The sequence below is a fragment of the Argopecten irradians genome, chromosome 3, assembly GCF_041381155.1.
Source record: "Argopecten irradians isolate NY chromosome 3, Ai_NY, whole genome shotgun sequence".
Lineage (NCBI taxonomy): Eukaryota > Metazoa > Mollusca > Bivalvia > Pectinida > Pectinidae > Argopecten > Argopecten irradians.
The window spans coordinates 52136144-52153435 of NC_091136.1; the positions used below are offsets into that span (position 1 = coordinate 52136144).

Here is a 17292-nt window from a genome sequence, read left to right on the forward strand (position 1 = left end):
AAGGTAAGACATCAAGTTAGATTTACTTGTATAAGGTAAGACATCAAGTTAGATTTACCTGTATAAGGTAAGACATCAAGTAAGATTTACTTGTATAAGGTAAGACATCAAGTTAGATTCACCTGTATAAGGTAAGACATCAAGTTAGATTTACCTGTATAAGGTAAGACATCAAGTTAGATTTACCTGTATAAAGTAAGACATCAAGATAGATTCACCTGTATAAGGTAAGACATCAAGTTAGATTCACCTGTATAAGGTAAGACATCAAGTTAGATTTACCTGTATAAGGTAAGACATCTAGTAAGATTTACCTGTATAAGGTAAGATCTAGACATCAAGTTAGATTTACCTGTATAAGGTAAGACATCAAGTTAGATTTACCTGTATAAGGTAAGACATCAAGTTATATTTACCTGTATAAGGTAAGACATCAAGTTAGATTTACCTGTAGAAGGTAAGACATCTAGTAAGATTTACCTCTGTCAGGTAAGACATCAAGATAGATTTACCTGTATAAGGTCAGACATCAAGTTATATTTACCTGTATAAGGTAAGACATCAAATTAGATGTACCTGTATAAGGTAAGACATCTAATAAGATTTACCTCTGTCAGATAAGACATCAAGTTAGATTTACCTGTATAAAGTAAGACATCAAGATAGATTTACCTATATAAGGTAAGATATCAAGTAAGATATTAAGTTAAATTCATCTGTATAAGGTAAAACATCAAGGAAAATTTAACTGTATAAGGTAAGATATCAAGTAAGACATCAATAAGTTAGATTTACCTGTATAAGGTAAGACATCAAGTTAGATTTACCTGTATCAGGTAAGTAGTCAAGCGATAGACTTATAAGGTAAATATATAAGTTATCTATTTAGTGAGATACCTGTAAACATCCTTATCTTTTGTCAGGTAAAGGTGCAATATTAAGATATACAGAAGTGATGTCTGAAGTTCTATCAAGAGTCATTCTAAACTCTAAATTTGATTATAAGACTGATGTCTTAGGAAAAACACTGTAATTCATAGTATACCATATGTGTTAGGAATTAGTACTGCAATTAGAAGGATGTCTCAGGAAATACACTGTCATTCACAGGATACGTTCGTGCCTATGCACCAAATGTTGCATTACACCTGGACAATGCAGTGCTGGAGAGTGCCACCTATGCCCGTCCACCTCCTCAGGTGTTTGATCCAAGTTCACCATACTTCAATATGTGCAAGGTAGGTTTTTAGGCTATCTGACCCAAAGGGTACGTCAAGAGGATCTGTTTCTTCCGTTGTTGTGTGCCGTACGTCTGCCGTGTGTCTTGTGCCGTCCGCCTTCTACTAGAACGAATATACATAACCGCCTACTATACCTTTACGCCGTGTTCGAAATGGTGCCTATTGATCCTAGTGGAGCACTCCCTCAGTAAATCACTGGCACAATTTTCTATAATTTTTTGTAGGTTTCCAAATATTTGATGCGTATGCATGCATAGATATATTATTAGCTCAACTGGTCCGAAGGACCAAGGTGAGCGGATATTTATGTGTACCACGGTGTTTGTCTTGTGTGCATCCGTCCGTCCATCAACAATCGACCTCTTCTTCATAACTGCTGGTTGGAATTTAACAAAATTTAACTGATAGCATTTTATAGGGCACTTATAACTGAAAATTGTACAAATTATTTTTTTGGCTGACCCCCTGGGAGTCTGAGAGGCAGGGCCAAAAGGGGTTAAATTGACTGTTTTCATATTTAAATGACTTCTTCTCTGAAACTAAGCATGGAATAGTACTCGCATTGCATTGGCAACATCCTTATAGGATGGGAATTCAAAATTGTGCATTTTGTGGGTCTGACCCCCATAGGAGCCTAAGGGGTGGGGCCAAAAATGTCATTTCATTTCAGTAATACGTTACCATAACTTTAGTATGCAAATACGCTACCTACACCCATCTTTGTAGCCCCAACAAACATAAGATTTGAGAATCCCGTCTCCCTACCGTACCTCATCTCGTACTCGACGAGAGTAACATAGAGTGGTCTCCCTTCCTCTTTCCTTTATGGCGCTACACAGCTCGGACGGCAATTGCATTGTGTCTATTTCGTTTCGCTGTTAGGTCCATTTATTTGACGTTTTTAGTCAAATTTTTCACACATTCAGTTGTGTGTTTACCCATCTGCCCTGTGTTGTTTTCTTTTTGTACTGTCATTCGTTTTTTGTGCCTTTTTCGGCCGTTTTTTGACTGTTCCACGTGCTTGCCGGTGTTCCTTGCTATCCGTCATTACTGGTGATGTCTCGCTGTTTCCGGTTTGTTTACGTTTGTTTTTTGTTCGGTTTTTCGTCGCTGAGGCTTCGTTGCCGTTGTTATTAGGTAAGATTTGTGTCACCTAACACTGTTTTTTATGTGTTTAGCGTGTGTTGCTTATATTTTACGTTTTTGACGTAATTTTCTTACCTTGTTTACGTAATTGTCGTTGTAATGCCTGGTATGTCCCGCTCGGGTCAGCGTCAGGGGTCTGCTCATGGGTGTTCCCATTTCTATGAGGAACGGGACCCACATGATGCATGTCCCCTATGTCGCCCTTGTCATGAGTCCTCTCTTTGTGAACTTGGTCCAGTTGGAGAGGCTCTTGGCCAGGCCGGCATTACACCAAGGCGATCTTCGTCCTCCCGTAAGAGGGATTCGTCCTCATCTTACGGGAGGAGAAGGAAGCAGGCTTCTAGTTCTGTTTCTGTTCCTGTCTCGGTAGTTCATGTCTCTTCAGGTTCTTCTCGAGATCAGGGGGTGGTCCCTCCTGTCCAGGATGTTCCTGGAGTAGGGGAGGGGCAGCCTGACCCTGACGTTTCTCGGTCTAGGGTCGAATTGGCTGGGAATGCTCGTAAGCTTCCATGCTTGCCTTCGGGTAGGGACTACCAGCCGCCGGTCTCTGACGTTGTCAGCGGCTCCGGCATTCCAGGTGGTGTTGCTGTTGGGGGCGGTCTTGATGCCGGACCTATTCGTCCGAGTTTGGGTTCAGGGACTACAGACTTCCTTTCTGGTTTGTCAGTTTCCACTGAGATTAGTGATGCGCAGCTCTCTAATCCCGGCATCAATTCTGGTCCAACTTTCCCTCCCGTCCAGTTACCTGGTCCCGGTCCTATTAGGTCCGCTCCTGAGTGTGCTGGCTCGGTTTTCCCAGGGGGTCATCCTCAGGGTCCTGGGTTTGTTGGTCAGGTGTCCGATTTTCGGCCTCCTTTTCCCCCTGGCTTAGGGTATACGGGTGCCTGCGGGCAACCATCCTTGGGCCCCCCAAACCAGCCTGCGGATGGTTTTGGGTTTCAGCAGCATCCCGGCAGTTATGGGCCTAGCCCATACATGTCCGGGTTTCCACTTGGAGGGAGTGGTGGTCCAACCTCGTCCTTTGGTCAGGTTGGCCAGCCCCAGTCTCAGGCAGGCCAGTTTGGCCAGTTCTGGGGTCACTCCCAACCCACGGGACCTTTTCCGTATTTTCAGGGATACGGTTTTAACCCCATGGCTATTCCTTCTTGGAACCCTTGGGGTTTGGTCTCTCCCTCGCGGAGACCTTGGGGGGGAGCGGTTCGGTTGCTCCCCCCCAACCTACTGCTGCTTCGGGTGCCGTTACGGCCGGTCCTAGAAAGGTTCGCCGGACCTTTAGGACTTCTGCTTCTCGTGCAGTCCCGTTTGTCTCCGAGTCCAAGGGTCGAGCTTCGACCGTTAGGTCGAAGCCCTCAGCTTCTGTGGTTAGGAGTTCGGCTCCTAAACGCCACTTGTTGGAGCCTGCTCAGGAGAGTTTTCCTGAGTCTGTCTCTTTTGCTGGCCCTTTTCTCCCCGTTGGGACCTCGGGTCCAGGCAACGAGGAGGATATGGACTGTGAGGTCGTGGGTTCGGCAGAGGATGATGATGTTGTTCATCTCTCCCCTGGCTGCTCCGATATTGACCAATCTGGTTTGTCGGATGCAGATCCTCAGGTTGAGGATTTCCAGGAGGAGGGTGACCTCGAGGCTGCTGAGGTGGATGCCCAGCAGGTTTTGTCTGGGATGCGGGCCCTTAGGGCCGATGTATCTCGGATTCTCGGGGCGGAGGTTTGCCCACCACCTTCCGCATCATCCATCCCGGAGTCCACCACCCTTTTGGGTTCTTTGGTGGCTCCACGGGTATCTGCTCAGTCAGATCGCTCACTGCCAGAAGGCACTATTGTGTCTTCAGCTCTGGCCACTGCCCAGTCTCGAGTTATGGAGAAGAATTCTTCTTCATCTCGCACGCCTGGGTTTGCCGGGTTGCAGCTCAGTGTTGGTGATTTATCAGAGGTTCAGGCCTCTGATTATGCCATTCACGATGGACTGCTGTCCTCTCAGCCAGCTAAGCTGGAGTCTAGAGAATTGGCAGCTTGGCCCGGCAAGTCAGTGGACCAGGTGGTGTTCGGTTCCAAGGAGCACCACAAGATGGAGAGGCTGCTGCGCCTTTCCATTCAAATTCTGTCTTATATAGACTTTCTGAAGGTTAGTCTATATAGGGTATCCGATGTGCCTGAGGGTCGGATATCTGAGACAGAGCAAGCCGACATTCAGGACAGAGTTACCTCTGCCCTGAACAGGGCATTGAGAGCCTTAGCGTCTTTACAGGCGTCATTGCTCGCCAATGCCTTGTTGGCTAGGCGTTTTTCTGTGTTGAAAAACCGCCCTGTCGAAGAACCTTACCGGTCCCGATTGTTGACTGCCCCCTTCTCTGGGTCCACTCTTTTTGGAGGGACACTTCCTTCTGTTCAGAAGGATTTGAAGGAGGACTCGGTCGCTTCTGCCCTTCTTTTGAAGAGATTGCAGACCGTGAAGGCCAGTACCTCGCAGGGGTCCGTGCCTCCCAAGAAGAAGGCTAGAACTTCAGCTCCTCAGTCTACTGCGCAGCCGAAGTCGAAGCCTTACTTCAAGGGCAACAAGGGGAAGGGTAAGAAGGGCAAGAACCCTCCTGGGGGTAAGAAGAAGAGTTCCTGACTCTTTTTCCCCCTCCTTGGCCATTCCAGACGAGGGGTCTGTTCTGGAGGACTCCGCTCCTCCAGTTTTAGATTCCGGTCCTTCTCCCGCAGGATTCAGTTTCGGGTTAGGAAGCGATTCTCCCTCCTGGGAGGGTCTCGATCTTCCTCGTCCCGATCTTCCTGTAGGAGGTCGTCTGTCCTTCTTCCTCCCAGAGTGGAAGGAAATCACAGAGGACACATGGGCCTTGTCTGTGGTCAAGGAGGGGTTGGGCATTCCCCTCTTGCGGGATCCGCCCTTGGCATCAAGACCTATCTTCTTTCCTCCTCCGGGGGATCCAGAAAAGGCACTTGCCATCCAGGAGGAAGTAAGGACCATGCTTTTAAAGGGCGCGGTCGAGGAGGTGCCTATGGTGGAATGCACTCCGGGCTTTTATTCCAGAATGTTTCTGGTTCGGAAAAAGTCCGGAGCTTGGCCTCCCATCATAGATCTAAGTGCCTTCAACAGGCACGTAGATTCTCCTCACTTCAAGATGGAGACTCCACGGAGCATCATAGCTTCGGTGAGAGAGGGGATGTGGGCTACTTCAGTAGATCTGAAGGATGCCTACTTCCACATTCCCATCAAGAAGTCGGCACGGAAATTCCTCCGTTTCACTTGCAACGGGAAGGTTTTTCAGTTCCGGGCCATGCCTTTCGGGCTCACGACAGCTCCTTTGGTTTTCACCAAGCTGCTGCAGGTTGTCGTGGGGTTTCTGCACTCCAGGGGAATAGATGTTCACATCTATTTCGACGATTCCCTCATGCTCCACCTAGTGCGGGAATCTTTGGTGCAGAACACCCGTCTGGTCCTGAAACTTTTGCTCAAAGTCGGCTTCATTCCTTCCAGAGAGAAGTCCGAGGTCTCCCCTTCTCGAGACTTTGTCTTCCTGGGAAACCGTTTCAACACGGTTCAGGGCAATGCCCTTCCACCTTTGGAGAAGTTCGAGAAGGCCAGAGATCTTGCTCTGACCTTCATCAGTTGGTCACACGTCCAGGTGCGTGTGTTTCTCAGTTTTCTGGGTTATCTCAACTCCCTGGCAGATGTAGTCCCCCTTGGGAGACTTCACATCAGACCTCTCCAGATGTTTCTCCTCGCGAACTGGGTTCCTGCCAGCAGGGAATGGGAGGCTTGGCTTCCTCTCAACCAGTCCGTGAAGGAGTTTGCACGGTGGTGGACTCTCAAAGACAATGTTCTACAGGAGGTTCCGTTGTCCAAGCCAGCTCCCACCATGACCTTGTTCACGGACGCGTCCATGACAGGTTGGGGGGCTTACCTCGATGGCCATTGCCGGTCGGGGGAATGGTCTGGGGATCAGCTCTCCGAGCACATCAATGTGCTGGAGATGAGGGCTGTTCTGTTGGCTTTGCAGGCTTTTCGAAAGATTCTGCATTCCAAGGTGGTTTGTGTGGCTACTGACAACTCTACAGTTGTCGCGTATCTGGAGAGACAGGGGGGGACAAGGTCCCACGTCCTTTGTGCCCTCGCTATCCGTGTTCTTCTTCTCTGTCAGGAAATGCAGTTGACTATTCTAGTCAAGCATCTTCCAGGCAGGTTGAATGTTCTGGCGGATACTCTCTCCAGGCGCCGCCAGCCGGTTCTGACAGAATGGCAACTAAATCCCTCGATCTTCGAGGGCATTTGTCAGGTGTGGGACAGGCCTCATATAGACCTTTTCACCACTTCCCTGAACAATCAGCTGCCAACCTTTGTCTCTCCGGTGCCAGACCAATTGGCTTGGGCTGTGGACGCGCTATCTCTGGATTGGGAGGGGATACTTTGAGGCCTGATGCATTCCCTCCATTCAACCTGGTGGGCAGGGTTCTACAGAAGTTTCGGACGCATCATTGCTCCCTCCTTCTGATAGCGCCCCTGTGGCCGAGACAACCATGGTTTCCGGAGCTATTGTCGTTTCTGGTGGATGTTCCTCTGGTTCTTCCACTCAGATCCAATCTCCTGCGCCAGCCTCAGTCACGGACGATGCATTCACGTCCCGAGATCCTCCACCTTCACGCGTGGAAGCTATCTCAGGAGGCCTCGCTCAGGCAGGCTTTTCTTCGGACGTGTCAGCCCGCATCGCCCGATCAATTAGGTCTTCCTCTTCTGCCGTCTACCAGTCACGCTGGAAGATCTTCTGTGATTGGTGTATCGGCAGGAAGATTGATCCGATCAAGGCTTCTGTCCAGCTGATTGCAGATTTCCTTCTCTATTTATTTAGGGAACGGAATCTCGCCTCTGGTGCTATTGCGGGATACCGCACGGCTATTGCCAGTGTACTGTCTTTTCATGATAGGCGAGAGGTAGGTTCTTCCACCTCGTTGTCTGCTTTGATCAGGGGCTTCAGTCTGGACAGGCCTAGGGTACGGCAGTTAGCTCCATAGTGGAACCTAGCTCTTGTGTTAGAGTCACTGAAGGGGGCTCCTTATGAGCCTTTGGGGTCTGTCTCCCTAAAGTTTTTAATTTTTAAGACTGTCTTCCTGCTTGCCCTTGCCTCAGGCCGTAGGAGGAGTGATATCCATGCTTTGTCTGTTCACTCTTCGTGCCTTCGTTGGGCCAGAGATAGCTCTGCCGTTACCCTTCTCACTGATCCTGCCTTTTTGGCAAAGAATCAGATTCCTGGTTTTTCGCCCGATCCCATTAGGATTCCTTCCTTGACAGTCTCTGTTGAGTCTGAGGAGAATGATCAGTTGCTGTGCCCCTGTCGAGCACTTAGGTTTTACCTTGATAAAACTAAGGGGGGGGGCGAGGTACTCGATCTCGTCTATTCTTGCCCATTAAACAGGGTCAGCAGGATATCTCCTCCCAATCCATTTCCAGATGGATATGTCAGGTGATCAAGATTGCTTATGAGCTATCTAATGATCTATCTCGGGCGAAATGTAAGGTGAGGGCTCATGAGGTTAGAGCCCTTGCAGCTTCTTTGGCTCTCCTAAATGGGTCCTCATTCCAGGACATCATGTCTGCTGCCTTTTGGCGTGGTCAGTCTACTTTCACTGACTTTTACCTCCGGTCCCTGTCCTCTCATTCTGAGGGACTGTTTTCCTTGGGTCCAGTTGTGGCGGCTCAGTCTGTGACTGTTCCTCCGCCCTAGACATGGTATTTATTTTTGGTTTTAACTGTATGCGGGCAGGCATCACGATGGTACTCCTCTTTTCTCTAGGAGGTATTCCATTTTTAGGTCATCTGACCCGAAGGGTCAGGATGACCTATAGTCATCATGTTTCGTCCGTCGTCGTGCGCCGTCCGCCGTGCGCCGTGCGCCGTCCGCCGTGCGCCGTGCGCCGTGCGCCGTGCGCCGTCCGCCGTGCGTTAACTTTTCACATTTTGAACTTCTTCTCAAGTTTGACCAGTGGGATTGAGCTGAAACTTACCTGAAATGATCCTGAGATGGTCCCGACAAAGTGTTGTTATTTTTCGGGTCGATCCGAAATCCAAGATGGCCGCCACAGCCGCCATCTTGAAAACACATTTTGAACTTCTTCTCAAGTTCTACCGGTGCGATTTGGCTGAAACTTGCATGAAATGATCCTGACATGGTCCCGACAAAGTGTTGTTATTTTTCGGGTCGATCCGAAATCCAAGATGGCCGCCACAGGCGCCATCTTGAAAACACATTTTGAACTTCTTCTCAAGTTCTACCGGTGCGATTTGGCTGAAACTTGCATGAAATGATCCTGACATGGTCCCGACAAAGTGTTGTTATTTTTTCGGGTCGATCCGAAATCCAAGATGGCCGCCACAGTCGCCATCTTGAAAACACATTTTAAACTTCTTCTCAAGTTCTACCGGTGCGATTTGGCTGAAACTTGCATGAAATGATCCTGACATGGTCCCGACAAAGTGTTGTTATTTTTCGGGTCGATCCGAAATCCAAGATGGCCGCCACAGGCGCCATCTTGAAAACACATTTTGAACTTCTTCTCAAGTTCTACCGGTGCGATTTGGCTGAAACTTGCATGAAATGATCCTGACATGGTCCCGACAAAGTGTTGTTATTTTTCGATCCGAAATCCAAGATGGCCGCCACAGCCGCCATCTTGAAAACACATTTTAAACTTCTTCTCAAGTTCTACCGGTGCGATTTGGCTGAAACTTGCATGAAATGATCCTGACATGGTCCCGACAAAGTGTTGTTATTATTCGGGTCGATCCGAAATCCAAGATGGCCGCCACAGGCGCCATCTTGAAAACACATTTTGAACTTTCTCAAGTTCTACTGGTGCGATTTGGCTGAAACTTGCATGAAATGATCCTGACATGGTCCCGACAAAGTGTTGTTATTTTTCGGGTCGATCCGAAATCCAAGATGGCCGCCACAGCCGCCATCTTGAAAACACATTTTGAACTTCTTCTCAAGTTCTACCGGTGCGATTTGGCTGAAACTTGCATGAAATGATCCTGACATGGTCCCGACAAAGTGTTGTTATTTTTCGGGTCGATCCGAAATCCAAGATGGCCGCCACAGCCGCCATCTTGAAAACACATTTTGAAATTATTCTCAAGTTCAACTCGTGCGATTTGGCTGAAACTTGCATGAAATGATCCTGACATGGTCCCGACAAAGTGTTGTTATTTTTCGGGTCAATCCGAAATCCAAGATGACCGGCACATCTGCCATATTGAAAACACATTTTGAACTTCTTCTCAAGTTTTACAGGTTCGATTTGGCTGAAACTTGCATGAAATGATCCTGACATGGTCCCGACAAAGTGTTGTTATTTTTCGGGTCGATCCGAAATCCAAGATGGCCGCCACAGCCGCCATCTTGAAAACACATTTTGAACTTCTTCTCAAGTTCTGCCTATGTGAATTGGCTGAAACTTGCCTGAGATGATCCTGACATGGATCGACAAAGTATTGTTACATCTCTGGTTGATCCCAAATTGAAGAAGGCTACTATGACACTATATCTAATTAATTTCCTACATGTTAAGGCCCTTGGGCCTCTTGTTTGAAATAAAATTTGTTGAAGGAAATGGAAAAAGATTCTGACATGGTCCTGACAAAGTGACACCATATGAAATTAATTTTACTATTGCCAAGGTAGTCAGATGACCGTTAAGGCCCTTTGGGCCTCTTGTTTATCCCTTTCCTTCGGGGGGTTCCTGGAACCCCTTTTTATTCTCCCTACTGGGGCTTGTCTCCTGGATTTGACGTTTGATTGGGCTGCCTGGCTTCGGACTCTCCACTACGGTAAGACGAATTCGCATACTAAAGTTATGGTAACGTATTACTGAAATGAAATTGAGGTTTTTCAATGTAAAACCAATTTTCATGATGTAATACTTACCATAACTTTATGGAGTCCCACCCTTCTGTTTCCTCCCCTTTCCTCCTCAGCCATTTTGCCCCTGTTGCTCCATAAAGGGTTTTTGAGGAAGGGAGACCACTCTATGTTACTCTCGTCGAGTACGAGATGAGGTACGGTAGGGAGACGGGATTCTCAAATCTTATGTTTGTTGGGGCTACAAAGATGGGTGTAGGTAGCGTATTTGCATACTAAAGTTATGGTAAGTATTACATCATGAAAATTGGTTTTACATTGAAAAACCTCAAATTTGGCTTTTTCCATATGAATGAATTCTTCTCTGAAACTTAGCATTGGATAACACTCACATTGCATTGGAAACAGCCTTATGGGGTGGGTATTCAAAATTGTACAAATGGTGGGGCTGATCCCCCTGAGGGCTGAGGGGCAGGGCCGAAAGGGTCAATTTGGCTATTTCCATATAAATGACTTCTTCTCTGAATTAAAGTATTCAATAACACTTGTATTGTAGTGGTAGAATACTTATGGGGTGGGAATTCAAAATTGTACTAAAATGGTGAGGCTGACTCCCCTGGGGGCCTGAGAGGTGTGGTCGAAAGGGTCAATTTCCATATAAATGACTTCTTCCATGAAACTAAGCTTTGGATAGAATTGGGTGGGGATTCAAAATTGTACAAATGCTGACTTCCCGGGGCCCTGAGGGGCAGGGCAGAAAGGATCCATTTGGCCATAATTTTCTTATAAATGACTTTTTAGGTCACCCGAGACGAAGTCTCAAGTGACTTATTCTAATCGCCTTTTGTCTGTCGTCGTCCGTCGTCCGTCGTATGTCCGTAAACAATTTACATTTTCGACTTCTTCTCCAAAACTGCTGAAGCAATTTCAATGAAATTTTGCACAAACCTTCTAAGGCATAAGGCCAATCAAAATTGTGAATTATATGGTCTCCACCCCCCCAGGGAGTTATGGGAGGGGCCAAAAGGGGTAAAATTGACTAAAATTTCAAAAATCTTCTTCTCCACTCACAGATGTGATGGAATTAAATACTCTTCATAGATAGAAAGGTCCTAAGGTCCTTTACAAAAATTGTGAATTTTATGACCCTGGGGTCTCATGTTTCCCCCTGGGGAGGGGGTTAAGTTTACTATAGTTTATATAGGGAAAACACATTTTTGAGTATTATTTGATCATTTGTAATAGGAAATGAGTCAAATATTGTCAGAATTATCAGTATGAGATGGCCATTGAATCCTATTAACCAATTTTCCATGACTGACCCCCTGGGGCCTTTGGTCGGGGTCAAAAGGGGTCAAATAGGCTATAACTTCAAAAATCTTCTTCTGAAATTCTGGAAATGGTAGAATCACATACTCTTCATAGATGGAAAGGTCTTGAGGTCTTTGACAAAAATTGTGAATTATATGACCCTGGGGTCTCAAGTTTCCCCCTGGGGAGGGGGTTAAATTTACTATAGTTTATATATGGAAAACATATTTATGAACATTTTTTGCTCAATTTTCATAGGAAATGAGTCAAACTTATTTAGAATTATTAGCTTGAGATAATATTTTAATATCATATCTATATTGGTCCTGGTCAACCCCATGGGGCAGAGGGGCGGGGCCAAAAGGGGCAAATAGGCTAAAACTTTAAAAATCTTCTTCTTAATACTGGAAATGGTAGAATCAAATACTCGTCATAGATGGACAGGTCTTAAGGTGTTTTATGAAAATTGTGAATGATATGACCCTGGGGTCTCAGGTTTCTCCATGGGGAGGGGGTTAAGTTTACTTTAGTTTATATAGGGAAAACACATTTTTGAGTATTATTTGATCATTTGTAATAGGAAATGAGTCAAATATTGTCAGAATTATCAGTATGAGATAGCCATTGAATCCTATTAACCAATTTTCCATGACTGACCCCATGGGCCTTAGGGGCGGGGTCAAAAGGGGTCAAATAGGCTATAACTTCAAAAATCTTCTTCTGAAATTCTGGAAATGGTAGAATCACATACTCTTCATAGATGGAAAGGTCTTGAGGTCTTTGACAAAAATTGTGAACTATATGACCCTGGGGTCTCATGTTTCCCTCTGGGGAGGGGGGTCAAGTTTACTTTAGTTTATATACGAAAAACACATTTTTGAGCATAATTTAGTCATTATAATAGGAAATTAGTCAATTGTAGTCAGAATTATCCCTATGTGATGGCCTTTGAATCTTATTACCAAATTTTCCATGACTGATCCCCAGGGGCCTTAGGGGCAGGGCCAAAACGGGTCAAATAGGCTAAAACTTCAAAAATCTTCTTCTGAAATTCTGGAACTTGTAGAATCAAATATATAATATAAACTTTATTTATTTTACATCGATTACGAAACAAGTTATATATAACTTATGTAAATCACTCTCGATGGCCCGGATGTAAGCGCGCGAGGGATCTTAGTGTGGGAGGAAACCGGAGTGCCCGGGGAAAACCCACGTGATCGGGCAGGTGACCCCTAACCTTTTCACGTCCGTGCCGGGGATCGAACCCCGGCCGGCTAGGTGAAAGGCGAGTGGCTTAACCACTACACCACCCGATCACCCAATCAAATACTCTGCATAGATGGAAAGGTCTTAAAGTCGATCGTCCTTTACAAATATTGTGAATAATATGACCCTGGGGTCTCATGTTTCCCTCTGGGGAGGGGGGGTCACGTTTACTTTTGTTTATATAGGAAAAACATATTTATGAACATTATTTGCCTATTTTTCATAGAAAATTAGTCAAACTTGGTTTGAAGTATTAGTCTGAAATAGCATTTAACATCATATCCATATTGGTCATGGCCGACCCCCAGGGGCCAAAGGGGCGGAGCCAAAAGGGGTCAAAATGGTAATTTCAAAAATCTTCTTTTTGAATTCACAGATTTGATGGAACCAGATACTCTTGATAGATTGGAAGGTCTTAAGGCCCTTTACAAAAAATTGTGAATTTCATGGCCCTGGGATCTCAGATATTCCCTTGGGGAGGGGGTCAAATTTATTATAGTTTTTATAGGAAAAACACATTTAGGAACATAATTTGTTTAGTTTTCATAGGAAATTAGTCAATCTAGGTTAGAATTATTAGCCTGAGATAGCATTTTAACATCATATCCATATTGGTCCTGGCCGACCTCCAGGGGCCAGAGGGGTGGGGCCAAAAGGGGTCAAAAAGTCAAATTTATAAAATCACTGACTGACTTTAAGGGCCTGATGGGCAAATATATAGTGTTTATATGCATGTCTTTGTTTCATTCTGTATCTGAACTCAGGTGACCATTAAGGCCAATGGGCCTCTTGTTTTCTGAATGTAAGCATTGGATGGATAGCACTCATATTGAAATAGTAGCATCCTTAGGGGTTGGGGATACAAAATTGTACAAATTGTGTGGCTGACCCCCTGGGGCCTCAGGGGCGGGGCCAAACGGGGCAATTAGGCTATATCCATATAAACCACTTCTCTGAAACTAAGCATTGGAGTAGGATTTTCAAAATTGTACAAATGGTTTGCCATTTTTAGCTCACCTGGCTTAATTTCCTATACGACTAGTAGTTGTCAGATGACAGTTAAGGACCTTGTTATTCATCCTATCCTGTAACAGTATTGGATTTTAAGGGGGGACAAAACTGAGGTGATTGGCAATTAAATAGCACATCAATCCTTTTAACTATACATTGTATTAACTAAAGCCTATAGAGGTAAATATTTTAGTGATTGTTTTATTTTGTTAATTTTTGCAGGCTAATTCTTAACTGGTCGTATACAGAAAGATGTGTTTGGTCATTATAAACTCTTGTTTACTTACAAATTATGTAAAATTGAGTAAATTATTAACCTCTTTAGGTCATCTGTTGTGAAGGGTCAGGATGACCTATAGCCGTCATGTTTTGTCCGTCGTGCGCCGTGAGCTTACTTTTCACATTGGAACTTTTTCTCAAGCTCTACCAGTGCAATTAAGCTGGAACTTGCAGGAAATGATCCTGACATGGTCCCAACCAAGTGTTGTTATTTTTCATGTCGATCCGAAATCCAAGATGGTTGCCACAGCCGCCATCTTGAAAACATATTTTAAACTTCTTTTCAAGTTCTACCTGTGCGATTAAGCTGAAACTTGCCTGAAATGATCCTGACATGGTCCCGACAAAGTGTTGTTATTTATTGGATTGATCTGAAGTCTAAGATGGCCGCCTCTAGTTCTACTGTTGCGATTAAGCTGGAACTTACATGGAATGATCCTGACATGGTCCTGACCAAGTGTTGTCATTTATTGGGTCGATCCGGCCTTTGCGACCATCTTGAAAACACATTTTGAATTTCTTCTCAAGTTCTGCAGATGTGATTTGGCTGAAACTTGCCTGAAATGATCCTGATATAATCTTGACAAAGTGTTGCTACATCTCTGGTTGATCCCAAATCAAAGATGTCTTCTGTGACACCATATCTTTTATCAATTTTCTGTATGACTATTGCCAAGGTAGTCAGATGACTGTTAAGACTCTTGGGCCTCTTGTTTTTCAGCTCAGGTTTCACCTTATAATATCTTCTACAATATTGAATCTGAAAATGACATCATTTTGTGACGGAGTTCAAGGATCCAAAACCCTTTTATATAAGTTTGGAGGAGACAAAACAAATTGGGAATATGTTGTTGTACCTCTTGCAGACCCAAAAGGAAGGTTTGTGTTAAAATTATTTATTGGACAAGTTTAACAATACATTTCAACATCTTATGTATATTGTTCATTTTATTATTAATCCATAAATGGTTCAGTTACTCTGAGCATAAATATAAAGCAAATCACTGAAAAATAGATTAAATTCTGTAGTTGATTGATTGTCATATTGTGTATCAGTATTGTTGACATCATGTTTTCACGTGTTTCTTTACTTTCAGCTACCACTTACAATTTAATGTGTGTGGAAATGGGATATATCCTAATGTACAGATAGCCAACATATCTCTTAGTGAGGAGTGTTTCACACTGCAGGGTAGGTCATTCATATTATTCATATTTACTCTTAAAAAAAGCAGCCACCTTTGCTGAAAGCAACGACCTGTCCACGATACAGGGACATCCCTCCCTCATTTAGCTTGAATGCATATTTATCCTGTAACTGTCTCACATACTGACCAATAAGTACTGCCAGATAAACTGTTGCTGTATCCATCAATACCAAATTTTTTATCAATCAATATGATTCATGTGAATTTCCACATGTAAAGGATTTTTACGTCATCTTACCCAAAGGGTCAGGATGACCTATTGTCATCATGCATTATCCGTCGTCGTGCGCAGTGTGTAAACTTTTCAAACAACTTTTTCTCAATAACTGAAAAGCCTAGAGACTGATGTGGCCCATAGCATACTGGAATGAAGCGCTACCAAGTTTGTTCAAATAAATGACCTTGACCTTCATTCAAGGTCACAGGGGTCAAATAGGCTAAAATCTTTTAAGGGACTTCTTGTGAATTACTAAGGGGCCTAGAGACTTGATATTGGATTTGCAGCATGATGGGGTTCAAGGGATATTGAAACTTTCGTATTGCAATAGCAACTTTTGTCTTGGTTCATGGCTAATGTATGTATTGTAAATAAGTGGGGAATGATTGTTTAATTTGCATATATGTGTCATTGATATTATACTCTGAATTCTAAAAATAGGATTACTGGAACTGTTTATAAAGATTCTGATATATTTCCAATAGCAATATAAACTAAAAAAGGAGTATATTCTTATTCTGGTCAAGTAAATGATTTTTTTTCAGAGTAATAAAGACTTATACCTCAACGATGAATCACAGTCGCTGATTGGTCAAGAAACGTCGCATGTCAGGGCGACAAAACATTTCATTATATTGCTGTGTGTTTTGCTCGCTCCTGATTGGCTGAAACTACACTTTCCCACCTTGATACAACATGATATCCGCCAAAAATTTCCAAACTATGCATTGTGACATCAACCCAGGTTGATATAAGATTCCAAAACCCCCAGGTCGTTCCCAAATATAAAAATCTTGCATTGTGGGGTCATGTTAAATGATGTCACATATAAGATTCCAATGGGCCAATGGCTTGGGTGCACCTAAATATAGCAAAAGTGGTATTTACATGATATCAATAATTATCTGTTGTGACATTTCATTTAGCGAGATGTGACGAGATGTGACGGAAAGCAGCAGGTTTACTGGAATTGACATGGCCCTGCTATTCTTTGAGTGTACATTTCATGTAATAATAAAATGTATTCTGGCAGGTGTTTTCTTCATTTAATTAGCTCACCTGGCCCAAAGGGCTGTTGAGCTTATGTCATGGCATGTCCCCTGGGGGCAGGAGGGGCGGGGCCCAATAGGGGAAATAAAGGTAAATCCTATAAATCTCTACTTGTCCTAGAGTTCTGCATGGAATGTAACCAAATTTTGTCACAAATATCCTTGGAGGAAAGGGAACAGATTTTGTATTAATTTTGGCTCTGACCCCCCAGGGGCAGGAGGGGCATGGCCCAATAGGGGAAATATAGGTAATTTCTATAAATTGCTACTAGTCATAGAATTTTACATGGAATGTAACCAAATTTTGCCAGAAACATCATTTGGGGAAGGGGAACAGACTTGTATAGATTTTGGCTCTGACCCCCTGGAGCAGAGAGAATGGGACCCAATAGGAAAATTAGAGTTATATCTTTAAATTACTTAAGAAAAGAAACAACGATCCTGTATTCTGAACATTACTTTGCATTACAAACCAGTTGAGTGATGCAGGCCCTTTTGGCCTCATGTTTATGATATAAAATTGATAAAATGGTGCTGATTTAATTTATTTTGACAGTGTTTATGCCCCTACAATTAATTGCCAATTTGATTGAAACCTTGGCAAATAATCCATGAAAAAATTTATATCATGTATTGCTAAGTAAAAATTAATGATTAGTGGGAAATTCATTGCACATTTTTTGTTGAAATCCTCTGAGCGTATGATGACA

The 17292-nt window shown here is 44.1% G+C and overlaps 1 protein-coding gene across 3 annotated transcripts in view; it reads left to right on the forward strand.

Annotated features, from left to right (window-relative positions):
- Nucleotides 1–17292, forward strand: part of LOC138318992 (ALK tyrosine kinase receptor-like) — a 246454-nt gene that overhangs the window by 83934 nt on the left and 145228 nt on the right. For all 3 annotated transcript variants that reach the window (XM_069261865.1, XM_069261866.1, XM_069261867.1), the window contains exons 9-11: nucleotides 1111–1238; nucleotides 14830–14987; nucleotides 15206–15300. In XM_069261865.1, the coding sequence (XP_069117966.1) occupies nucleotides 1111–1238; nucleotides 14830–14987; nucleotides 15206–15300 (381 nt within the window). The remainder of the gene's footprint in view (nucleotides 1–1110; nucleotides 1239–14829; nucleotides 14988–15205; nucleotides 15301–17292) is intronic.